The sequence below is a fragment of the Elephantulus edwardii genome, unplaced genomic scaffold (assembly GCF_000299155.1).
Source record: "Elephantulus edwardii isolate Elephantulus edwardi_28Jun2011 unplaced genomic scaffold, EleEdw1.0 scaffold00002, whole genome shotgun sequence".
Lineage (NCBI taxonomy): Eukaryota > Metazoa > Chordata > Mammalia > Macroscelidea > Macroscelididae > Elephantulus > Elephantulus edwardii.
In genome coordinates this window covers 13,809,683-13,836,356 of record NW_006399752.1, presented here as the reverse complement: position 1 = coordinate 13,836,356, position 26,674 = coordinate 13,809,683, and the positions used below count along the sequence as shown (strand labels likewise).

The window sequence follows — 26,674 nt, the reverse complement described above, 5'->3', positions numbered from 1 at the left end:
TTTACTTTTTTTTTATATACTATGCCTCCTTTATCAGTTATTAACAAGTATCAAATACATAAAACTTTCTCCTAAGAAACATTCAAGTTTCCCAAACAGCTTATTCAGGTGTTATATATAAAAACAAACAGAAAATCCTCATGTTTTTAAAGCTATCTTTCAAGGCAGACCTGTATAGTGTTGATTATTTCTGTAGATCTAAAGGATATTTGTCATTAATTTTTGGCTGTATCACCCAATACTAAAAGATTTTCTTTTACTAAAATGAAAAAAACAGAAAAAAGTATATGTAACAGAATATATGTGTACTAAGGTCAAGTTGTTTCATGAAGATTAAAAATATCCCTGAAAACATAACCCAGAATACATTAAGCCTAAATAAGGCTAGTGTTTGGGGAGTGTGTATGGGTGTCTGTGTGTTGTGCACAATAATAGTTCCTCTAAGTCCATCTGAGATATCATTAACCTGTTTTTGTGTTGTTTTGCATTTTTGTTGTTGACTTGATTTTCATTTATCTTGTTGTTTTGTTTTCACTATATTATTTAACCAAATATATGACTAGCTATATGATTTGAAGGAAAAAAGTTCTTTACCATTTTTTCAGAACACAAATTGTGAGGCAGAGAGGCTTAAAAACAAGAGTGAAGGACAATAAGCAGTGAAGATGTCAGACAGTACTGGATTCTGATCCAGTTCATTGAGTTGTACAATTTAGGGTAAAATTATTATCCTTTCTAAAACTTACTCAAGAAAGCTCTGGTGGTCTAGTGGCAAGAATCTGTGCTAGAATCCTAAAGGCATGCCTTTCAAATCCACTAGCTGCTTGGCAGAAGAAGAAGACTAGGCAATTTCCTCCCAAGCAATTAAACTGCCTCTGAAATCCTACCAGGGTGTCAACAGCTACAGGGTGGTTCAGAATCAACAGTACACAACAAACATTATCATGAAAATTAAATAAGACCTAGGAAGTCATATGATGGAGAAAATTTTAACAAAGGCTTTACAGGGTTGCCTGAGCAATTAAAAGAGATTATGAAAAAAAATTTTAAAAAACATTGTGTATAGCATTTGACACAATGTCCAACACTTAATAAATTCTTTACAAGTACAAGCATTATAATTTGTACAATAAAATACCATTAGTTTTAAAGAAGAAAAAATTAAATAAAATGTAATCTACTGAAAATAATTAAAAGGAAAATTTTAATCATTTCCCAGTGCCAAATCAGAAAAGCAATCATTAGACAACTGTGTCGTGTACACTAGAGGATTATCTAACAGAGAGGGAACATAATAAAGCATAGTTATGTTCTCCATCCCAGTCCTCAAGCCATTTCAGTACGGCCTGTATCTAGCCTAAGTACAATAGATTTAGCAGTAGAGTTGGTTATTGTTGGCAAGTGCCTTCAAGCTGAAATCCACTTTCAGCTGACCCTCCATTAGATTTTTAGATGGTACACTGCTTTGTTCCCTTTCCAAAGAAAGGTGACCCAACAGAGTGTTGGAACTATAAAGCAATATAGTTGATTGCACATGCAAGCAAGATTTTACTGAAGATTATCCAAAAACGACTGGAACAGCACATCAGCAGAGAACTGCCAGAAGTCCAGCCTGGGTTTAGCAGGGGTCGTGGTACTAGGGATATTGTAGTTAATGTTAGATGGATCTTGGCTGAAAGCAGGGAGTACCAGAGGAATGTCTATCTGTGCTTGACTGATTATGCAAATGCATTTGACTGTGTGGATCATAACTAACTGGCTGACTCTGAGAAGAATGGGAATCCCAGAACACTAGATCGTGCTAATGTGAAACCTATACTTGAACCAAGAGGCAGTCATCAGAACAGTGCAAGGAAACACTGCATGGTTCAAAATTGGGAAGGGCATATGCCAGGGATGTGTCCTGTCTCCATACCTTTTCAACCTGTATGCAGAACAGATCATCCGGGAGGCTGGGCTCTATGAGGAGAAATGCAGCATCAGGATTGGCGGAAGATCTATCAACAGTCTACGTTATGTACATGACCCAACCCTGCTTGCTGAATCTGAGGAGGACCTGAAGCATTTGCTGCAGAGGGTCAATGTCAAGAAGACAAAGATTCTCATCACTGGACCAACTGGCAGCATCAGAATGGATGGTGAAGAGATCAAGATTGTTCACAGCTTTAGTTGGCTTTGCTCCGCAATCAACACTCTTGGCACCAGCAGCCAGGAAATTAAAAGACGCATTGCTAGGGGAGCTCTGGTGGCCTAGTGGCAAAAAGCTGCACTACAATCCTGGAGGTACGCAGTTCAAATCCACCAGATGCTCTGCCGGAGAAGGAGGGGCAATCTCCTCCTGTACAAGTCAGATCTGATTTGACGGTACACACAAACAAAATAATAAAATTAGAAATTAAAAGAAAAAAAAAAAGACTTACTGTGATGGGAAAGTCTGCTGTTAGGGACCTCTCTAAAGTACTGAAGAGCAACAGTCTCTCTCTGGAGACTAAAGTGCATCTGATAAAGGCCATTGTCTTTGCAATCACTTGTAATGCATCAGAGAATTGGACAATGACTAGGGAGGATAGAAGGAGAATTAATGCCTTTGAGCTTTGGTGTTGGAGAAGAGTACTGAAGGTACCATGGACTGCTAAGAAAACAAACAGATTCACCTTGGAGAGGGTTAAACCAGGCTGCTCCTTGGAGGCAAGGACTCTGAGGCTTCATCCGACATACTTTGGTCATGTTGTAAGGAGAGACTGGTCCTTGGTGAAGGACATCATGCTTGGGAAGGTAGAGGGCAGGCACAGGAGGGGAAGGCCCTCTAGGAGATGGATTGATTCGGTGACTGGGGTAATAGGGATGAGTGTGTTGGAGACAATGAGATTGGCACAGGACAGAACAGAGTTTAGGGCTGTTGTACATAGTGTCGCTATGAGTCACAAGCGACTCGACGGCACATAACAACACTGCATGCGAGGATCATTCTCCCGTGCAGCACCTAGGGAATTCAAACCACATGCCTATGGGTTGGTTAGCACTAGACAATCAAAGCTCCCTAGCAGTAGAGCATAGAGTCAAAGAACGTAGACTGTCAAACTACATTGCCCGGTTGATTATTAGCAGTCAAATTTTTATCATTTTACGTCTCCTTTCCTCAGTTTCTTCATCTATAATATGAAAGCAAAAAAAAAAATCTATTTTAAAAATTAAGGAACTCTAGTGGTATAATGTGTTACATTTGGGGCTGATAACCAAAAAGCTGGCAATTCAAATTCACTCCCAGTTCTCAAAAGAGGGGAGGGGAGTCTGCTGCAATTAAGATGTCTATCCTTGGAAACCTGATGAAAGCTCACCATAAGCCGGAATTTACTCAGTAGTGATGAGTTTTGGTTTGTTGTGGTGGTGTTGGCACCACTAAGTATGACTCACAGCAACTCTACAAACAACAAATCCGAATCTTGCCCTACCCAGTGCCATCCTCCTCATTCCTGATAGACTTCAACACATTTTTACAGTCACTGCGTCCATCCATGTCATTGAGGATTTTCTCTTTCACTGACCCTCCACCTTTCCAAGCATGATGTTCCTCTCCAAGAAACAGCCTCTCCTAGCAACACGTTCAAAGTACGTGAGACAAAGTTTTGTCATCTTTGCCTCCAAGGATCATTCTGGCTGCAAATTCTCTAAGACATCTGATTGTTCTTTTGGCAGTCCATGGGACATTCAGCACTCTCACACCATAGCTCAAAAGCATAATTTTTCTATCATCCTTATTCAGTGCCCAGCTCTCAAATGCAAAGCAAGTTATTGAAAAGCCTGAGGCCCCACCTTAATCTTTAAACTGTTATCACTGCTCCTAAATAACTGGAAGAGGTTCATGACTACACACTTCCCAGTGTAATACATCTACTGATCTCCTGACTGCTGGTATCAAGGATGTTGACTGTGGATCCAAGTAAGATGAAGTCTTTGACAGCTTCAGGCTTTATCGTGAGGTTCTTTATCAGTCCAGTGGATCTGGTATCTTAATAATTAAGAGTGGAAGAATATGGCCCTATTGTTTAGCTGGCTAAAGTATCTATCTCATAAAAAAAATAAGAGAGAGTGGGAGAGATTAGCTGGCTAAAATCCTTGACAGTTTCAATTTTTTGTCATCTGTCTTGATTTTGCCTATTAGTACAGTCTTGTTTTTGTATCTTCGTAAATAAAAAGGTGGCCCAGACCACATGACTAAAGATATTTACACAAATTCAAACACACTCTTCTGATGGGACTATTGAATGGTACTGTCACAGTGGAAAAGTATCACAGATCCTCAAAAAGTTAAAAACTGATTTACCTTATTATGAGCTAGCAAACTCACGTCCATGTATTCACTCAAAGGAATTGAAACCAAGAACATGAAACAGATACTTGCACCCCAGTATTCACTGTATCATTATTCACTAGTTAAAAGATGTTCAAGTGTTCCTCAACAGATGAATGGAAAAAAAATGTACCAGATCTAAAAATACAGCTTCATTCAGTCATAAAAAAGTAATAAAGTGTTGATAATGCTATAGCATACTGAACCTTAAAACCACTGTGCTAAGTAAAGCAAATCATACACAAAAGGTCAAATAATTGGATAATTCCACCTCTGTGTACTATCTAGAACAAACTGATGGAAAGAGAATCACATTAGAAGCTACCAAGAGCTAGAAGGCTGGTAGAATGGAAAGTTAACTCTAATGAGTGTTGAGCTTGTGTGACAAAAATGTTTTTAAATAAATAATGGGGATGACTACACAACAGTGTGACTGTAATTAACACTACTAAAAGGGAAATTAAAAAAATCAAAATTGTAAATTTGCTTCATATATTATTTTACCATAATATTTTTTTACATGATAAGCATACACTTAAACTCTTCATTATTTTATGACTATATATGCAGAAAAATTTTCCAAAAAGAGAACAAAAAACCAGACTGACGGATTGGTATTAAGGAAAGATGCAAAGGATTGCCTAAATTTTAAATCTCTCTATATGAAGTCAACTTTTCACTGAGTATAAATTTTGTAGAGAAGACCATCATTTGTCTATCATATAATTTAATATTCTTTTGTTCCTTCATAAGGCACTTACTCTAAGTTTTAAATCTTCCCATTTCCCTCTTAATCAAGTACAGCTACCATCCTATATTTACAACTTCAAAACAAAATAAATGTAATGCCCTTTTATCTATTATCCACCACTTTAATATTTTTGTTCTAGGAGATTAGACCTGCAATAGCTTTCCATCTCTATTAACTCAAAAAGTGGGTACATTCATCTCAGGGATTATACAAATCCACTGAAGACTACCAGAGAAAAACATAATTTCTGTTTATATTTAGGGTGTTGGGTTTTTTTTAGGGAGGAACCCAAGTGCATTAAGTTTTACTAGTACTTAACATACAGATTAATATATAGATGTTTTTATTTGGTTTGTCATAGCATATAAGCTAAACTGAAATACCACAACCCTGTAAGAAAAGCAATCAAGACAAAAAGGAGGGGGGGGGGGGAGGGGGGTTGTGAAGCGACGGGTCGGTGGGGAGCAATGCAGTCCCTGAAGATGGGGGGGGGGGAGACACAAAAAGTAAGTAATAGATGTTGACAAGATTGGAGAACTCTCACGAGAAATATTTGTAAGAAAGTTTAAGTTCCTCAAAAAATAAAACCTACAACTACCACAGGACCCATGAATCCCACTCTTAAAAGTATGCCCAGAAGAAGTGAAGGCAGGCAGGCAGGCAAAAAGAAACCCGTACACCACCACCGTCAACAATTTCATTTCACGTGGATCTAAAATCAACATCCATGATAGCAGGTGTCAAAGACATGCTGCATTGCTGAAATGTGCTGTTAAAGACATCTCCCAAGTTCTAAAGAGCAAGGATGTCAGTTTAAAGACTAAGGTAGACCTAACAGGAAGCTGCACTGCAATCTCAAAGGTACGTGGGTTCGAATCCACCAGCTGCCCATGGAAGAAGGATGGACAATCCTCCTCCTGCGTGTTTAACTGCCTTTGAAAATCTACCAGAGGGTCAGGTATGAGTCAGTTCTGACTCGATGGCACAAAACAATAAAAACAATATCATGATGGATGGAGAAAGGACCAAGACTGTCAATGACTTCATCTTACTTGGACCCACCAATCAATATACTTGATACCAGGAGTCATATTGTACTGGGAAGGCCGGTAATCAGGGACCTCTCCAAATTAGTAAGGAGTAATGATGTCAATTTGAGGTCTAAGGTGCAAATGATGCAGTTCTTTTCAGTTACTGTTATTTGATAGCTGGACAATGAATAAGGATGACAAAAGAAGAACTGATGCCTTTGAACCACAGTGTTGAAGGAGAGTGCTGTCAAAGGAACAAACAAGTATGTCTTGGAGAAGATGCAGCCAGAGTACTCCTTGGCGGCAAGGATGATGAGGCTTCATCTCATCTATGTAGAACATGTTGCTAGAAGAGGCTATTCCTTGGAGAGGGACATCATGCTTAGGAAGGTGGAGGGGCAGAATAAGACGACCCTCAACCTGATGGGCTGACATGACATGATGACAAAGTAAGTGAAGCAATGGGCTTGAGTGTGTCAGAGATTGGGAGGAGGTACGAGACAGGACAGTGTTCAAATCAGTTGTTCACAGGGTCATTCATTTTGAGTTGTACTCAACTCCACAGCACCTAGCAGCAACAACAATCCATGCCATGGTATTTTCAAGCATTTCCAATGCATCTGAAAGTTGAAAAATGAACAAGGATGACGAGAAATGATGCCTTTGAATTGTGGTGCCAGCAAAGAGCAGTGAATAGCCCATGGACTACCAAAAGAACAAACAAGTCTCTACAGGAGAGAGTGCAACCATGGTGCTCCTTAAAATGTGTGACACTCTATGTTATCAGGAATGGTGAATCCTTGAGAAAAGACTTCACGCTGGAAAATGTGAAGAATCAGCCAAAGAGAGGAAGACTCTAAATAAGATGAAATGACACAGTAAAACAATGGGCTTGAGTATATCCGCAATCATGAGGATGGCACAGGATAGATCAAGTTTTTGATCTGTTGTTCTGAGTTACTAAGAGTCATAATTGACCCAATGACATCAAACAACACAACAAAGTATGATTCTAGATTAAAGGAGAGATGAAGAAAAAACAGAATCACACTCCAAATTCTCAGAAGATGTTTCCACTCAACTAAAATAACACTCGGGTTGGGCGGCGTCAAGCTGGCAAGTGTATCTGTTCACCTAATCACATTAGCTAAACAGGAGAAAAAATTAAAACCCAGCTGTACTTGTGTTTTCATTTAGTGATTTAAATCTAATTTTAAGCAATTAATAGCTAGTTTTCTTTATAAACACGAAATGTGGAAGCTCACTAATTACTGTAAATAGCTGAAAAACATATATACATACAAAAGATCTAAGAACAGGTTCTTCATGAGTCTGAATTTTCTTGTTTTCAAATCTACCACAAAAATTTCAAAATTAATTCAGTATAGTATTAAAATTACTTCAACTGAAAACAATCACCAGATTAATAAATAAATGGTTCATCTTTCACAACAAAAGTATGAAATCAGTAAATATTCAATTGGTCAGCAATACATAAAACAAGGAATTCAAGGCAGTCAGGGTAGCAAACAACATAGATAAGGCTATCTTCTTTTTTTAAATTTTTTTTTTATTTGTGAATTTTTAATTTCAAATTTAAAATACTATGTATTTACAATGTAATGGGTGGAAAGCAATCATAAACAAGATAAATGCTGGTTTTTATTTTAAGCAATAGTTTCAAGCACCCTTTCTTTAGTTAATTTTTTAAAGTCATAGCTCAGCAGTAGTGTTTATACCAGGTGAATCTACAAAACCAAGAACAGGAATCACAGCATCTCCTTCCAAAGATCTGATACTTTGGTTCTTCTCTTGTCTATTAACGTATTTGTGCAACATGCTGTAGTACTGGCCCTTTGGGTTGAAGACATATAGTGATGAAATCTGCTGCCAGTCTTTAATGCTTTGGGGTGTTGTATTCCTTCGGCTATGCGCCCTCAAAGAAACACCTAACGATCTCTTTTGCCAATTCAGTTGCATGCTGGGTGGCTTGAGTTTTAAAGATCTGCTGTTCCTGATCCAAATAGATTTTCCAGAATTTCAACTGCATAAAACTAACTGGAGACATACATCGGGTGATAGCTGTGGAAACCAGTAGGATGATAATAACAATTGCTATCAGGATCCATCCCAACACGACTGAGCCTTGAGCACTTTAAGAAGGTCCTGCATGTCGGTCTTCTTGCCTGGGTTGCAGGGCACTTGGTGCAGCGTTTTCATGCACTCCCGAGGAATGGTTGCACAGGCGCTGCGCGAAGAACGCGCTCCCGCTGGCCGCGCACTCATAGAAGGCGCCCCCAAGCAGCGCCACGGCCACCCAGGTGAGCAGCGCGAGCGCGGCGTTGGCGCTCCGGCTATCTTCTTTTTAAAGACATTGCATGCTAGTTGATTTCAGGGTGGAGATGGCCAAAGAATCCTATTTTCTGCTTCTATAATATACCATATACAAAGGAGTCTTTTGGCAGCTAGCCTTTCATGCTGTTCACAAACTGGAAAAATGATAGTCAAAACTAATGACTGTTAATAAGCCACCACAAATGTAAGGGAATTTATCAAGAGATATTCCAAAAAGGTATAGGTTTGTCTTTGTTGTTGTTATGTGCCGTCGAGTCGTCTGCGACTCATAGCGACCCTATGCACAACAGCCTAAAACCCTGCTCTATCCTGCACCAACCGCACTGCCTCTGACACACCCATCCCGATTACCCCAGTCACTGAATCAATCCATCTCATAGAGGGTCTTCCCCTCCTGTGCCATCCCTCCACCCTCCCAAGCATGATGTCCCTCTCCAAGGACCCGTCCCTCCTGGCAACATGTCCAAAGTATGTCAGACGAAAGCCCCAGAATCCTTGCCTCTAAGGAGTTGCTTGGTTTAATTCTCTCCAAGATGAATCTGATTGTTTTCTTGGCAGTCCATGGTACATTCAGTACTCTTCTCCAGCACCACAGCTCAAAGGCATCAACTCTCCTTCTGTCCTCCCTAGTCACTGTCCAACTCTCTGATACATAACAAGCGACTGCAAAGACCATAGCCTGTATCAGGCGCACCTTAGTTTCCTCAGTTTCAGCAAGCAGGATTGTGTCATCTGCGTAACGCAGATTGTTAATAGATCTTCCACCAATCCTGATGCCACAATTCTCCTCATAGAGCCCAGCTTCCCGGATAATCTGCTCTCCTTAATATAAGTATTTCAACTCAAAATAGTTAATCAGTGACTGTTTTTGTTGTTTTTGTGTACCTCTGAATTGGAAGAGACCTACAGCTGACCCTCCCGCAGGTTTTCAGAGGCAGTTAATTGCACAGGAGCCTGTCCACCCTCTGCAGAGCACCTGGTAGATTCAAACCACGTACCTTTGGATTACAGCATAGCTTTTTGCCACTAGGCCACCTGTGTTCCCTAATCAGTGGGTAGGAAAGACATTTTGAACAAACCTTTGATACCACATGAAGTTTTACTGTCCCCAAAATTAAAGTGCTTAATTCCTACTCAACCTTTTCAGTGCATTATTACTAATAATGAGACGGAAAGCTCAATATTAATGAGGAAGCTACCAAGAAGTTTTCTAAATAGGAAATGCAAAAGCAAACACTATTGAAGACCCATGGCTAGGCCATACATACAACTATGCTGTGATTATACATGTGCAGTTTCTGCCTCTACCACAGCCATGTAGCTAGCTATCTGGTAGAAAGCGTCACACTTTCCCATAAGATGCTGTCTTCTTCCAGAAGAATAACTAAACACTATAGATTTTCCTCTCTATGCCTAACCCTCCACCTTACCTAGCATGACAGAGAAAAGACTGAAATTGTCAATTATTTCATTTTACTTAGATCCACCGTCAGCATTCATGGTAGCAGCAGTAAAGAAATCAAAAAGACTTTTGGAAATCAGAACTGGGAAAAATGTGTTGTCAAGGACTTCATCAACGTTCTAAAAAGTAAGGTTGTCAGATTAAAGGCTAAGGTGTACCTGATCAAGTTGTATTTTCAACTGCATCTGAAAACTAGATGACTAAGGGTACCAGAAGAATAGATGTCTTTGAATTGCAGTGTTAGTGAAGAGTATTATATCATACAAATCTGTCTTAAAGGATATGCAACCAGAGTGCCCCTAAGAGGCAAAGATAGCAAAACTTTATCTTTCTTGCTTTGGGCATATTTTCGGGAGGAACTAGTCTTTGAAGAGAGACATTATGTCAGGAAAGGTAGAGAGTCAGGGAAAGAGAAGATCTTCAACAAGATGGACTGATGCACTATCACAAGGGGCTTGAGCATGACAAAGATTACAAGGATGGTGTAAGAGAGAGCAAGTTTCAGATCTGTTGTTCATAGGGTCACTATGAGTTGTAGTTAACTTGTCCTCTGAGCTTCAAGTTTTCAGTGCCTGTAAATCACATGAGAGGAGTCTGTCCATATTTCTCCTGCAGAGCAGCTGGATTTGAACCACTTTCCTTTTGGCTGGGGGTGCAACTCCTTACCCAGTAGGCCACCAGTTTCCTGTGGTATTAACTGTCATCAAATTCGTCTAGCCTCATGGTGACCACAGGTGAGCACAGAAGTGTTCTACAAGCCTTTTAAGGCTGCACCCTTTCAGAACCAAATCATTAGGCATGGACTAGAAGTTCCTATTGTGTATCATCAAGTCGGAACTGACCCATAGCTGAACCTCCAGCAAGTTTTCAAAGGTAGTAAATTGCAGGGGAGTTGACTGCCCATTTTTCTCCCATGAAGCAGCTGGTGGATTCAAACCACATGCCTTTGCATTGGCAGTGCAATTCCTTACCACTATGCTACCCGAACTCCCCTGGGCTAGGAGGAAGACTATTTAATCATTGATGCTACTCAGGGTCTGTTTGTGCCACCATACATGAGCCCTGATGGCCGCAGAGTAAGAGTTGGACTAATAAGAAAAAGCAGCTCCTCAAACTAAAGATGAATCAATCCCTTCACATTAAGATTTATACCCAATGAAGAGTTGCCATGAGTTAAGAACTGAAAGGCAATGAGTTCAGTAGGTTTATACAACTGTTTTAGAGTATTACTTTGCCACTATAAGAAATAAAACACAAATTCAAGTCTCTATATAATGCAGGAGTTTAATGAAGGGAAAAAAATCTTTTCTTTTTCAGTTAAGGTTTACAAATCCTATTGGTTGTTACCTAATTAACTTCAAAGGGCAAAATACAGGCACAGGTAATATCAAAAGAAGATGGAAGGAACACACAGAATCACTGCACCAAAAGAAATGGTGGACACAACCATTTCAGGAAATAGTGTATGATCAAGAACCAATGGCAATAAAATAAGTTCATGCTACACTGAAGGAGCTGTCAAAAAATAAGGGTCCAGGAAGTGATGGATCAGTTGAGATGCTTCAGCAAACACATGTAGCCCTGAATGTGTTTACTCATCTATGCCAAGAAAAATCTGGAAGACAGTTACCTCGCCAAACAACTGTAAGAGTTGCAACTAAAAAACTCTATTTGTGCCTATTCTATTTAAAAAAAAAAAAAGTCACCCAACAGAATGCAGAGACTATCACTAATATAAAGAACAAGTGCAATCTTACTGAAGATAACTGTAAAACTGCTATGCCATAGAGTAGTACATGCAGAGAACTGCAAAAAAGTCAAGCTGAATTCAAAAGAGGCACATCACTGCTGATTTCAGATGGAGCTTGGCTAAAAGCAAATACCAGAAAGATGTTTACTTGTGTTTTACTGACCATGTAAAGGCATTCAACTGTGTAAACAACAGTAAATTATGGCCAAAAATGAGAGGAAGGGAAATTTCAGAACACTTATTGCCCTCAAGGGAAACCTACCTATACGTAGACCAAGCAGCAATAGTTCTAACAAAATAGTTACTATACGGTTTAAAATCAGGAAAGATGCCCATCGGGGCTTAACCACACCTATTCAATCTGTATGCTGAGCAAATAATCCTAGAAACTGTATTATATTAAGAAGAATGTAGCACCAAGGCTGAGATAAGATTCATCAACAAGTTGCATTTATACAAGTGACCCATCTTGTTTCCTGAAGTATTTAATGAATAAAAAATTATGGATTAACCTCAACATCAAGAAAACAAAAACCCTCTCAAATGAACCAACAGGCAACATCATGATAAGTGGAGAAAAAAACTGAATTTGTCGATGATTTCATTTTACTTGGATTCATAATCAACCTGCATGGAAGTAGCAGCCAAGAAATCAAGAAATAATACACTGGGAGTTTCTGCTGCCAAGGGCCCCTTTAACGTGCTACCCTCAATGCACCAGACCAGGATCATGGCATTTTCAGCTGATTCATATGCTTGTGCAAGTTGGACAATGAATAAGAAGACAATTGAAAATGATGTCTTTGAATCGTTGTGTTGGCCAAAAGTACTGAATATATCCTGGACTGCAAAAAAATCAAACAAAACATGTCTTAGAAGTGTATTTAGGGTAAGGAAAGTGAATCTTCATATCACATATTTTGAGCAAGCTGTTAGGAAGAACCAGTCCTTGGAAAAGTACATGTCTGGAAAGGTAAGGGACCAGAGGAGATAAGGATTTTTAATTACACAGATTGATAGTGCCTGAAACAATGGGCCTAAGCACAGGAGAGCTTGTAAGGATGGCACAGGACCAAGCAAAGTTTACATGTGTGGTGCATATGGTCACTACAATTCACAATCGACTGGAAGGCACCAAATCACATGTATGTAATATCTTAAGGTAGCAGTATTAACTAATATTTTGGAGCAGTTTTAGAAGTATCTGAATTATCATACTCTTTTCCAATGTACAAAATGAAAAGCCATCACTTTCAAGTCTTTTAATTTCTCAAAGTATACATACACACATTTAAACACATTTAAATCACAGCTCTGTAAATCTTTTCTCAACATCTATTAATATTCACAACATGAGAATAGAGGTTATGAACTCACCTAGTCTCAGATTTATTTACCAGCTTCATTCAAACCAAGAAGCTTTTTAATTCAAATTATTAATCAAGGTCTTTTCATAAACATTATATGCTACTGAGTCACCTGCAACCCCTTGACCCTATGCACAACAGCTCTGAAGCCTGCCCTGTCCTGAGCCCCCACCTCTTCCTATATCCTACTGCCTTACAGTCCTACAGAGTTAAGGCTAACAAGCATTATTGTTGCCTTAGTAATCCAGGTACTAATCCAGAACAACAGCAGAAAACGTAATTATTTGACCTAACTATACCAGTTATTATTACTATAATTATGACATCATCAAGCTACTTATGACAAGGGTAGATTTAAAACTGAAGCCATGAACATCATGGCTTCAGCTCACATATTTTCTGTAACATTTTCTTTTAGTACACTTTGACACTATCATATCCTATCTCAAAACATCTAAAAGCTTAATATACCAATATTTTAAAAGGCTGAATCAGTAAAATTCTTTCTATAAAAAAATGAAATTCAACATAACTATTTATTAATAGTCAAAATATCACTGTATCACACTAAATTTCAAAAACATAAGGGAAATGCATCCATCCTCCATCCAATTTAGAAAACAGTACAGTTTTTAAATAGAATAATCTGAAGTATACTCAAGCAAATGCATTAAAAACATTGTTATAAAGAAAATAAGCTCTCTAAACATATCTTTAAATAAACATATCTTTGCAGGAAAATAACAATCGTTTTCTTTATAACACAAAAACTGAGTAAAGTCAAAACTAAATCTAAAAGGCCAAAAATTCAGACTTTTCTAACCACACTTAGTATTATTTCTGGTTTTCACCACTATCACCTTAAAAAGAATGTTCTCTTTTATTACAAAGTTGATTTTAAAATATCTTTAGATTCCCTTTTAGTCTACATATTTGTATAAACAAATCAAGTTTAAGGCAGACACTAAGCATTAACTCCTAAGATAAATTCACTTTACTAATAGAACTAATTCTCTTATTCATTTCTTCATATTCACGGTTCTCAAGACCAAAAAGACTGACACCAATTAATCAGAAGACTGATTCTCTTGTCTGTTTTCAGACAAGCTCTAAAACTGCTCAATTTAGTCAAACATTATATGGACAATATTTCCAAAAATCAAAATGTTCTCCGAATTCTCATCTAAACAAACAAACAAAAAAAACCCTCCATGAAGCACCTAAAAGGTCATTACCCTGACATTCACCATTTGCTCCCTGGCTAAAGAAGCCAAACTTGAGTTTTTTAACTAAAGATTAACTTTCAGTAACTAATTGAAAATATTTTTAAATATCTATTTTTGCTCAAGAAATGAATGGAAAACATTATTACATTTTTATTACTGCAAAAATAGCTCAATTCTCAATATACAGCTCAGAAAAAAAAATTTTCTAGGCAGACACGTCCTGATTTAGCACTATCAATAAGGAGCTTGTGCAAAGACATACAATCCAAATTCTTTAAACTTGGGTTCTAATCTGTCTCTTTTTCCACTTTATTCTATACAATATGTCTAAAAGCTGTAACATAGCTTAAAGTCTTATTTATTTAATACTATACTACAAGATGTTTTCTTTATAGAAAGAATGGGAAGTGGATGCAATGCTTTGTTGCTAGCATACCTTCAAACAAGCTATTTAAAAAAAAATGTTAAGAGTGAGCTACAAAAGGCATTACAGATGGCTTTTGACATGTATGGATATAGTGATAATACTGCTTCCAGCCCCTAGGGATAATGAAGTATCTTACTACCACAGGATCTGTGAAGATTTAGCAGGAAATCTCCCAAGTTTATCTCCTCTTATACATTTTGGGGGAAAGGAGGGCAATCATAGCTTACTACTTTTTTTTAAAAAAAGAAGTAAATGCAGATCTATATTAAATTCTACTATTTATCTATAAAATCATTGCAGGGCTAAATTTAAGTAAACACTTTCAAATCTAGCAATGGAATTTTAAAACTTACATATGCCTAAAAAAGATGTAAATTTTCTGAACTTCCCATAATGGAATTACTTGGAATTCTAATAGCAATCTGGATTTGTGCCTGATGTTTCTGAGAAAACAAAAAATATCACTAGCCAAAGACCCCTTTTCCAAATCCTGTTTTTGCTTTATTTTGTATTTCGTTAGCTCTGAAAAATGAGTACTAAAATATCTCTCACAATTATACAAGTCGAGCTCACTTTATAGAACAAGGTTACCCAATAGGGGTCCCAGGACCACTTAAAATCGCAAGGAAAATTTCTTCTTTGTACATGAGGACCTTTTTTTAAATGAAAGGTAAGGCTGAGCTTCTTGGAGGTCCAAAACTCAAGGAAGATGCAAGTGCCTTGAATGACTGTCATCATTGCAGGCAATTCAAGCTTTATATTTTAATCCCAAAATGGGACAGGATTTAGCCCAAACTGGTGCATTCTACACTACTTCTGAGCGATGCCGTCATGAAATGGCTGTCCGATCAAAACAGCCCCTTCTCAAGCACAGAATGCTGCAAACCCCCAATTTTCCTTGAGGGGGACAGATGGGTAACGCCTTATCAACACCACCCCCGTGGATCCAAGGTCCTGCAGGACAAGTGTCTTCCCTTACCCCGGAGGCTGCCAGGCGGAGACCTGGTTTCCGTCTGGGGCTTAAGTCCCCTAGGAGCCTCCCTTACAGGGAGGGAATCACCATCTGCCCTCCCCAAAACGCGCCCCAAGAGGAACGGGCGCAGGCCCAGCCCTGCGGCAGGAGGAACCGAGGCCGCCCGTGGCTCACCAGACCCCCTCCGTGGGCGCCTCCGAGGTGCGCCCGCCGCCGCAACATGGTCGCAGCGACCTTCCCGCCCGGGGCCCCCAAGCCAGCCCCGCTATCCACGCGGTCACAAACCCCACGAAGGAAGGGAGGTGGACCGACAACAAAGGCTAACTGGGGAGAGGCCCACGCGAGCATGAAGTTGGGGGCGCCTGGGCTGCGGCTGGCTCGGTGGACGGGACGCTGCGGTGGGGGGGGGGGTGGGGGGGGGGGGGGGGGGAGGGCGGGGCGGGCAGGCCTGAGACCCCGGCCGCCAGATGTCAGCGCGCCTGGCCGGAGGGTGGCAGCCGGAGGGAAGCGGGGAGGAAACGCGGCGGGCAGGCGGGCTCGCGGCGGGGTCGCGGAGGCGGCAGGGTGGGAGCCAGGCCTGGAGAGAGGAAGAGGAGGAGGAGAACCGGCACGGGGTTCCCGGTGCCGCGGTCTCAGCCGACCCCCACCACCGCCGGGCACGGCCCGCTTCCTTACCCGCAGGAAAGCTGCGGGCTGCGCCGGGGCTGTCCCGGCCGCCAGCCTCCGAGGACAGGAAGCGCCCCCACATCGCTGGCAAAAGGGCCGTGTGGACTGGGGTTGCCCCACTCCCCACGTCCGTCCTCCTCCGCCTTGTCTGCTGCTTCTCCGGCGACAGAAACTTGTGCGGAGCCTGGGCCACGGCGACGCGGACGAGCGAGCTGGTCAACGCCTGTTCAGCGGCAGGCGGGGAACGCGAGGGTCAGATTCGCCGCTACGGCGGCGGCTGCCATGGCTGGGCCGACTGGCTGAGGCCCGGACCCGGGGAAAGAGCGGCTCTGCGTCGACGGCGGCTCAGCTCCCAGCTGCGCCCAGGCTCAAAACCTCTCAGCCAAGTTGCAGCTCCGGCTTCTCTCCGCCCCTCCGTCCGCGGTGCTGGAGCCAGGGGTGGGGCGGGGCCGGTGTTGGGGGCGGGACTTACGGGGGCGGAGCCTCGGACGCTTACATAAGGGTTTGCAGGGCGCGGGGCGGGGACTGTGAGGGGTTAGTCACAGCGAATGCGTGTTCACCTCTGAGTTTAAGCTGGGAAACCACGGATGGGGTAGGGGCTCACCAGTCTCATCCCTTAATCCCAGAAAAACGACTAGAGGACAGTAATTTAGCCCCAAGTTCTATTTTGCCTTTCCTGCCTCACTTGGATAATCATTTCCTCAGGCATCCATCTAAAAAACACTTAAAAGAGTCTTTGGCCTACCAGTGCATTGAAACTGCTTGTTATAATGTTAATCCAAAAAGACTCTAAGAGGATCTCATCTTCATTTGAATTTACAATTGTCATCCCCTCGCACAAGCACCATTTAGAGCTTTGTGAGAATAGAAAGGAAGTCATTTTACTAAAAAAAAAAAAAAAAGAAAGAAAAAAACCCTCTGATAGGAAATGAAAAGTTGTACAGTATCTGTGAACAAGAATGTATGCTGGAAATCATAGATAAAACTAGACTTCATTGCCCTCCAATCCCCAAACAACTTATCTTCCAGCTATTCTTTTTGAAGAGGGTGTAAATGGCCCAGAACCATCAATTCTTGGAAAGAGACATCATTCTGGGAAATGTATAGGAAGACCCTCAAAAAAGAAGATTGAACCACGATGGGTTTCAGCATGGATAGATCTTAAGGATAGTCGCTTTGAGTTGTACTCAACTAGACAGCACTGAACAACAACTACATATGACAGGGAGATTAGCCATCTTTCTTAAAGAGACCAGTTGATGGATTCGAGCCTTCAGAGAGGTATAGTCCTTGGGTTAACAGCACAACCCACTACAGACCACAGAGAGAGCTCCCCAGATACAGGAAAAACTAACAGAAAACTGTGAATTCTGATCAGAATCAGACAGATTTAAAGAGGAGACAGAATTGAAATCCAACATGATAGGATAACAGACGAAACAGCCCACAATGACAGCAATGTATTCACGGGTATCTATGCTTGGTGAATGGATCAAATGTAAGTAAACATGCATATCCAAAACATGGATTCTCACCAGTGGGCCAATAGGCAACATCACGATACTGTTGTATGTACATAGTGTGAAACTGACTCACAGATGACCTTCCAGGGAGTTTTCTGGGGCTGTAAATTGCTGGCAAGGAGACTGTTCTCCTCCCCCCCCCCACCAAGGACCTGGTAGATGTAAACTACTTGCATTTGATTTGGCAGTATAACTCCACATGATAGATGGAGAAAAGATTGAAGTTAAAGACAATTGCATTGTACTTGTATCCACAATCAACATTCAGGGTAAAAGCAGTCAAGAAGTCAAAAGATGTGTTACATTGGATAAACGGGCTGTCAAGGACCTCTCCAAAGTTCTAAGGAGCAAGGATGTCCATTTAAAGACTAGCATGCCTTATGCAACCCATGGGATTTCCACTTGCTTCCTATGCCTCTGAAAGTTGGATAATGAATAAGAAAGACTGAAATGGAATTGTTGCTATTGTTATTAGGTGCCATTGAGTAAGACTGATAGCGACAATATAAACAGATCTGAATCCTGTCCTATCCTGTGCCAACCTCACAATCTCTGACATACTCAAGTCCATTGCTGTAGTTACTGTGTCAATCCCCCAGCCTAAGGGCCGTCATCCTTTTTGCCATCCTCCCACCTTTCTGAGCATTATGTTCTTCTCCAAGGAATAGCTTCACCTCGCCATGTGCCCACAGCACGCAAGACAAAACTTCACATCTTTGTCTCCAAGGAGCATTCTGGCTGCACTTTCTCCAAGACACATCTGTTTGATCTTTTGGCAGCCCATGGGATATTCAGCTCTCTTCTCCAACACCACAGTTCAAAGGCATCAATTATTCTTCTGTCATCCGTAGTCATTATCACGCTCTCAGCAACAGAGCAACTGATTGAAACACTACAGTCTGAATCAAGTACACTTTAGTCCTCAAACGTCATTGCTCCTCAGTAATTTAGGAAAAAATCCCTCAATGTAGACTTTCCCAATGGAATCCGTCTCCTGACTGCTGGTGCCAAGTATACTGGTAGTGGATCCAAGTAAGATGACGTCGCTGACTGTTTTAATATTTTCTCCATCTATTAGGCTACAACCTTTGATCTCCTGTAGCAAATGTTTTAAGACTCACTTTCAGCAAGCAAGGTTGTGTCATCTGAATATCAAAGATTATTTGTGAGCCTTCCTCTGATCCTGATGTCACATTCTTCTTCACAGAGTACAGCTTCTCAAATAATTTGCTGAATATACAAATTGAATAGATATGGTAAGAGGATATAACCCTGAAACAGAATTGGTGCTTGTGGATTGTGTTGTTGGCAAAGAGTAGAAAATATGTGGACTTTCAGAAAAACAAATCTCTCTTGAAAGAAGTGCAGCCAAGGTGCTCCTTATAGGCAAGGATGGTGAAAATTCATCTTGCATACATTGGGCATATTACTGTCAGGTTGGGCCAGTCTAGGAAAAAGACTTCATACTGAAAAGGTAGAGGATCAGCTAAAAGAGAGGAAAGCCCTCAGCTAGATACAATTGGCTTGAACAAGGGAACATTGTGACAATGGCACAGGATAAGCCAAAGTTTGAATCTATTATTTATAGAGCCTCTAAGAGTCATAGTAAACTCAAGAGAACATTAACAAACATGCATACTCCCCGCACTAATGTCCAGGGATGCTCTTCCTTGTTCTGGAGGTTTGCTAACAAAGATTTACTACATTTGTGGTTTTCCTCAAATATACTATAATTCCTAATGTCTTCCCTTTGCTTTGGCTTCTCAGTGCTCTAGTGCAATATTCAGAGTCTTTTCCAACACCCATCTTGATCTTCTCTTCCTCCTTTATCTCTGTAATGAGCTTTTGCATTCTTCATGGATAATGTCCTTAATATCCTCTCACAGCTCATCTGGTCTTAGTTCTCTAGTATCTAAGACCTCAACCCATTCCTGAGATGATTTTTAAATTCAGGTTGATTGTGCTCTTGCGAAACCTCTAACTGGACTGAGAAGCGGTCATCAGAAAAGAGCAAGGAAATGCTGCATGGTTAAAAATTGAAAAAGGAGTGCTTCAGGGATGCATCCTATCTCCATACCTTTTCAATCCATATGTGGAAGACGTTGTTAGGGGGCTTGACATTATGAGGAAGAATGTGGCATCAAGATTGGAGGAAGACTTGTCAAAAACCTTGCTCGCAGATGGTGAAGACTTGCACTTGCTTGCAGAAGAACAACTGTTCCAGCCTTCAATATAGTTTATATCTCAACATCAAGGGATCAAAAATTCTTACCACTGGTCCAATAGGCAATATCATGACAGATGGAGAAAGTTTTTTTAAGTTACTGAAGTTTTCAATGATTTCATTTTACTTGATGCACCTTCCTATGCATCTGAAAGCTAAACAATGAATAAGGAAGAACCAATGCCTTTCAATTGTGTTGGTGAAAAGGATTGAATATACTACAGACTGTCAAAAGAACAAGTAAATCAGTCTTGGAAGAAGTACAACCAGAGTGGTCCTTAGAGCTTAGAATAGTGAAACTTTGCCTCACTTGCTTTGGGCATATTTTCAGGAGGAACCAGTTCTTAAAGAGAGACGTCATGCTGAGAAAGGTAGAGAATCAGGGAAAGAGAAAAAGACCTTCAATGAGATGAACTGACACCATGACCACAATGGACTTGAGTGTGACAGAGATGGGGAGGATGGTATAGGATAGGACAAGGTTCAAATTTATTGCTCACAGCGTTACTGTGCATCATAGTTGACTTGATGGCACCTAATAACAACATTAGTCATTAGTGTTCAACACTGTATGAACTTGGAGGAACGAAGAAAGTTATACAAGTGTTCAGGTCTTTTGTTCATAGAGTCACTATGAGTCATCTACAACTCAACAGCACTTAACAACAACAACATAGCAAATGTATTATTGAGATTATCTCTAAATTCAGATGCCATATACTCAAGCTATATTTTGACTCTTATTGACTAGTTTTCATTTTTCTCAGCCTCAGCTCGAATTGTATATGAGCGATTGATAATCTGTGTCCCTTTGGTCCCTGGCCTTATTGTGATTGATGATACTGAATTTTACTATGTCTTTCCACAGACATACTTGATTTGATTCTTATGTATTCCATGCTGGAAGGTACATGTAAACAGTCACTGTTTGTATTGTTGAAAAATTATATTTAGGATATACTTTCTCTTGCACTGGACTGTTTAAGTATTTAATTCTATATGTTGTCACCATATCTATGCAGTGATTTATTTGATTGCAGGATCACTCTAACAGACTTACAATTTTTCCTCCAAATCATACGATTATGGCCAAGTATGAACTGTTTCTATGACAGAAATATGAAAGGAGAATGTGATTTGTTCCTTTTTTCTGATTTCAATGTACATTAGCTCATAAGTTCTGCTTTCCACAGAGAAGTTTTTGTTCAATTACTAACCAGTGCTCCTCAAGTTCAATCACCAGCCATCATGTTGCTCTGATGCTGAACAGGTTTCCAGTTGAGTTTCCAGACTAAGATGAACTAAGAAAAAAGGCTTTGCAATCAACTTGAAAAAAAAAAAATCACCCAATAAAACTGTCAAAATCACAATGGTTCAATCACAATGTATAGGGGGGTCATAATAAGTCCTCACTGCCCCAAGTCCTGACCAATTCCACTGACAGCTAACAAAAGAGTATACTTTTATAACAAAGGATATGGTGCTCTGGTAGCCTAGTGTTAAAGAGCTGTGCTGCCAGCCCAAAGGCATGTAGTTTAAATCCATCAGCTTGTTCTCAGAAAAAAAAGATGAGCAATCTCCTCCTATGCAAGTTATTGCTTCTGAAAACTTTCTGGATAGTGAGCTATGGGCTGGTTCTGACTCTAAGGTACCTAACAACAACATATTAGAATATCTCTTTTTTCATGCTTTCTAGTTATCATAGTCTTGTATTAGGTACTACAGTTATTCAGTACTAGCAAATTTTAGGGACAATTCTGAGTTATATGAAATTTTGCAACTATAGTCCCTTTTTAATTTGAAACATATTTGTTGCTTCCTGACTACCAATGTTTATTTAGTTCTAAATAATATTTACACAGACAAGATTATTTAGGCTTTCTACTTGTTTCTTCATCTCTATGCAGAACAGATTATCCGAGACACAGGGCTGTCCGAGGAGGAATGTGGCATCAGGATTGGTGGAAGAGTCATCAACAACCTGTGTTATGCAGACGATAGAACTCTGCTTGCTGCAACTGAGGAGGACCTGAAGCGCTTGCTACAGAAGGTCAAGGACTGTAGCCTCCTGTATGGATTGAAGCTCAACATCAAGAAAACAAAGATTCTCACCACTGGGCCAACTGGCAGCATCAGTATGGATGGTGAAGAGATTGAGATAGTTAACAATTTTCATTTACATGGCTCCACAATCAACACTCTTGGTAACAGCAGCCAGGAAATCAAGAGAAGAATTGCATTGGGAAAGTCAGCTGTGAGGGACCTCTCAAGAGTACTGAAGAGCAACAACATAAGGCTGGAGACTCAGGTGCGCCTGATCCAGGTTATAGTCTTTGCAATTACGTGGACACAAAGAGAATTCTACGCAAATGAAGCTAAGTTCTTCCTATTGAAAACCTTATGCTTAACTCAGGAGGGAGGGGTTAGCAAATACAATACAAAAATTGTATAAATGCTTAAGATCTGCCTTAGCACTTAAGCCCTGTGAGCACCTAAGGTCTGCCTTCGTGCTTCAGTGTGAATTCCAGCTTGTACCTGTGCCTCTCTCATATCCTAATATAGCATTTGGTTTATTATAAATACTTAGTATGAAATTTGGCTTCTTTGCATAGTCAATAAAGCACAAAAACATTCTTCTGGTATTATTTGCTTTCAGCCAGGAGCCATTTGACATCAGCAGTGATATTCTTGATGCCATGGTCTCTTTCAAATCCTGCTCAAAATTCTGGCAGTTCCCTATTTTTGTACTGTTCTAGCCATTTTTAAATGATCTTCAGTATTTTGCTTGCACGTTTTATTAATGATTTTGTTCAATAGTTCCATATTCAGGTGGATCACCTGTTTTGGGAATGGGAACAAATATGGACTTCTTCCAATCTGTTGGCCAGACACCTGTCCTCCAAATTTCCAGACATAGACTGGTGAGTGCTTCAAAAACTGCATCTGTTAATTGAACCAAGCCAATTGGTATCTCATTGATTCCTGTGGCCTTATTTTTCACCAATACCTTCACTGTAGCTTCTCCTTCCTCCTTTATAACCATTGGCTCCTGTTCATATGGTACTCACTGAAATTTTTTCAGTGTCAATCAATTCTTTCTGGTACAGTGATTCTGAGTATTCCCTCCATCTTCTTTTGATGGTCTCTGGTTCATTCACTATATTACCCCTAACATCTTTCAATAGCACAACACACAGGGCTTCAATTTGTTTTGCAGTTCTCTCAGCTTGAGAACTGCAAAACTAGTTCTTCCCTATTTATTCTCCAATTCCAGCTCTCTGCACATTCCATTATAATACTTTGTTTTGTGCTTCTTAACTGCCCTTTGAAATCTTCTGTTTAGCCCTTCAACTTCAAAATGTTCTCATTTTGTTTTGGCTTCTCAGTGTTGCAGTGCAATCTCTAGAGTTTCTTCTGACATCTAATTCAATTATTTTCTTTCTCCTCTGTTTTTGTAATGACCTTTTGCTTTCTTCGTGGATAATATCCTTGATATCGTCCCATTATTCATCTGGTCTTCGATCATTGGTGTTCAATGCCTCAAACATATTCTTTTTTAAAAAAAATTTATTGATATTTTAATAAAAGTTTATAGAGAACTTGGATTTCCACTCATTTATTGTTGCATATTTTCCTTGCTTCCCCCTCCCCCCACCAGTTAGCTTTTTTTCTTTGGAAAAAATTTCTTTCATTGTTATACAGTCCCCCTACTCCAGACCACTTTACTATGAAGCTCTTATTCTGGACTCTTGTCATGCCAATAATACCTCATCATATAGTCCTTTTATTCAGTTCTCTCCCTTATCTGTTTCAATGGCATGTACATTATTTATCCCCCCTTTTCATAGTTTCTCCCCAAACCTCATGTCAGTCCTGTTTTATAACAGTGGGATTATGCAGTCTTTGTTTTTTGTGACTGAGATATTTCATTCAGGATAATGTCCTTCAGGGTCACCCATTTTGTATAATAGTGAGGTTTTTTTCAGCGTGGCATAATATTCCATTGTGTGAATATACCACAATTTCTCTATCCATTTGTTTGTTGATGGGCACTTGGATTGTTTCCAACATTTTGCTATTATAAACAAAGCAGCAATAAACATGGGTCTGCAAAACTTATTCTTAAGATGATCTTGAAATTCAAATGGAATGATTCAAGATCATTTCTTAAATTAAAATACTAAGTGAGATTTAAATGTACAGAGATCTATAATCCTCAGTTGTTTTAACTGATAAAAATTCTGAGCACATAATTAATTATAAATCCTCCTTACATCTGGTATACAATCTATATCCAAGATTCTCAGAATGATAAAAATATACCAAAATTGAAAAGGGTGTATGCCAGGGATGTATCCTGTCTCCATACCTTTTCTATCTATATGCAGATCAGATCATCCAGAAGACTGGCTATAAGAGGAGGTCTGTGTTGTCAGGATTGAAGGAAGATTCACCAGCAACCTACGTTATGCAGATGACACAACTCTGCTTGCTGGAACTGAGGAGGACCTGAAGTGCTTGCTGTAGAAGGTCAAGGTCTAAAACCTTCAATATCGATAGAAGCTCAACATCAAGAAAACAAAAAGACAGACAATGATTCTCACCACTGGGCCGATTGGCTGCATTATGATAGATGGTGAAGAGATTGAGTTTGTTAATAGCTTTAATCTGCTTGGCTCCACAATCAAGAATCTTGGTACCAGCAGCTAGGAAATCAAAAGATGGGAAAAGCATTGGGAAAATTAGCTGGCAATGACCTTTCCAGAGTATGGAAGAACAATGACATCTGTGTAGGACTAAGGTGCACCTGATTCAGGCCATAGTCTTTGCAATTACTTGCTATGAATCGGAGAGCTGGAAAATGACTAGGGATGATAGAAAGAGAATTAATGTCTTTGAGCTGTGGGGCTGGAGAAAAGTATTGAATATACCATGGACTTCTAGGAAAACAAACAAATTCATCCTAGAGAGGGTGAAGCCAGACTGCTTCTTGGAGGCAAAGATTCTGAGGCTTTCTCTGACATACTTTGGGCATGTTACAAGAAGGAGCCAGTCCTTGGAGAGGGACACCATTCTTGGAAGGATAGAGGGACAGAGAAAGATAGTAAAGATCATCAATAAGATGGATTGATTCAGTGACCGGGATAATGAGGATAGGTGTGTCAGAGACAGCAAAGCTGGCACCAGACAGACCAGGTTTCAGGGCTACTGTACACAGGGTCACTATGAGTCGTAAGTGACTCAACAGCATATAATAACAACAACAAAAGAAGATCAAATTAAAAAAAAAAATCTACCTAACCATTACTAAGTCCAATGCTGTGTATTGGCATATTTAACTTTGTTGTGGTAATATGTAAAATGTGATTTTTCTAGCAAAGACATTTATTAATTGAGTTTCAGAATTTTGGAAATTGTCCTACTGAGCTGACAGAATGTGATCAAATTATGAAAATAGTTGGCTGTATGCATGTGTTAGCATGTATCTTCAGGTAAAATTTAAGCATACAGTGTTTAGGGAGGGATTTTTTTGAGAATATAAACTAGATTACAATAATAATTCTTTTAAACATAATTTAAAACTTCAAAGCCAAAATACTATTTGTTTTTGTTGTTGATTGCCTTCAAGTCAAGCACGACTCAGTGACTATGAAGAAAAGTCCTGAAGCCCCTCTACAACTATCAACATTTATCAAAGTTTATAGAGTTTCCAGAGGCATGTTATTTGGGAGTGGATGCCACTCCTGCTAAAATTAAAATAGCCAATTACTAAAAATAATACCTAGACAATAATTGCCATTAGATAGAAACAGATTTATGGATGAATCAACTAAGTTCCAAGTACCAGATATTTTCTATGGTATGGTGTCTCTCTGGAGACTAAGGTGCGTCTGATACAGGCTATGGTCTTTGCTATCTATCACTTGTTATGCATCAGAGAGTTGGACGATGACTCGGGAGGATAGAAGGAGAATTGATGCCTTTGAGCTGTGGTGCTGGAGAAGAGTATTGAGGGTACCGTGGACTGTTAGGAAAACAAACAGATTCATCCTGGAAAGGGTTAAACAGGTTGGCTCCTTGGAGGCAAGGATTCTGAGACTCCGTCTAACATACTTTGGACATGTTGTAAGGAGAGACCAATTCTTGGAGAAGGACATCATGCTTGGGAGGGTGGAGGGACAGCGCAGGAGGGGAAGGCCCTCTATGAGGTGGATTGATTCAGTGACTGGGGCAATAGGGATGGGAGTGTCAGAGACAGTGCGATTGGCACAGGACAGGGCAGAGTTTAGGGCTATTGTACATAGAGTCGCAAGCCACTTGACGGCATATAACAACAACATGTAACCTTTCACAAAAAGTTGCTAAAGTTATTATGAGTTTTATAATTGCACATAATGACTTTTACTGATAAAAAGAAAACTAAGAACAACCTTTATTTTAAAGACAGATTTATAAACCTTACTGAATTCCTTTCACCTCCAATTCAACCAAACCAAGGTGAACAGAAGATAAATTTGTTATTGCACGAATAAATTATTTTAGAAGAATCAGCACAAAGCTGGTTTCT

General features: G+C 39.9%; 1 protein-coding gene and 1 pseudogene across 1 annotated transcript in view; both read right to left on the bottom strand.

Moving 5' to 3' along the window:
• CEP85L (centrosomal protein 85kDa-like) overlaps window positions 1-16,441 on the bottom strand; it is a 152,825-nt gene extending 136,384 nt beyond the window's left edge. Inside the window, exon 1 of the mRNA XM_006878999.1 lies at window positions 16,369-16,441. Within this exon, the coding sequence (XP_006879061.1) occupies window positions 16,369-16,441 (73 nt within the window). The remainder of the gene's footprint in view (window positions 1-16,368) is intronic.
• Window positions 7,847-15,367, bottom strand: LOC102849247 (annotated as a pseudogene).
• Window positions 16,442-26,674: the final 10,233 nt, after the last annotated feature.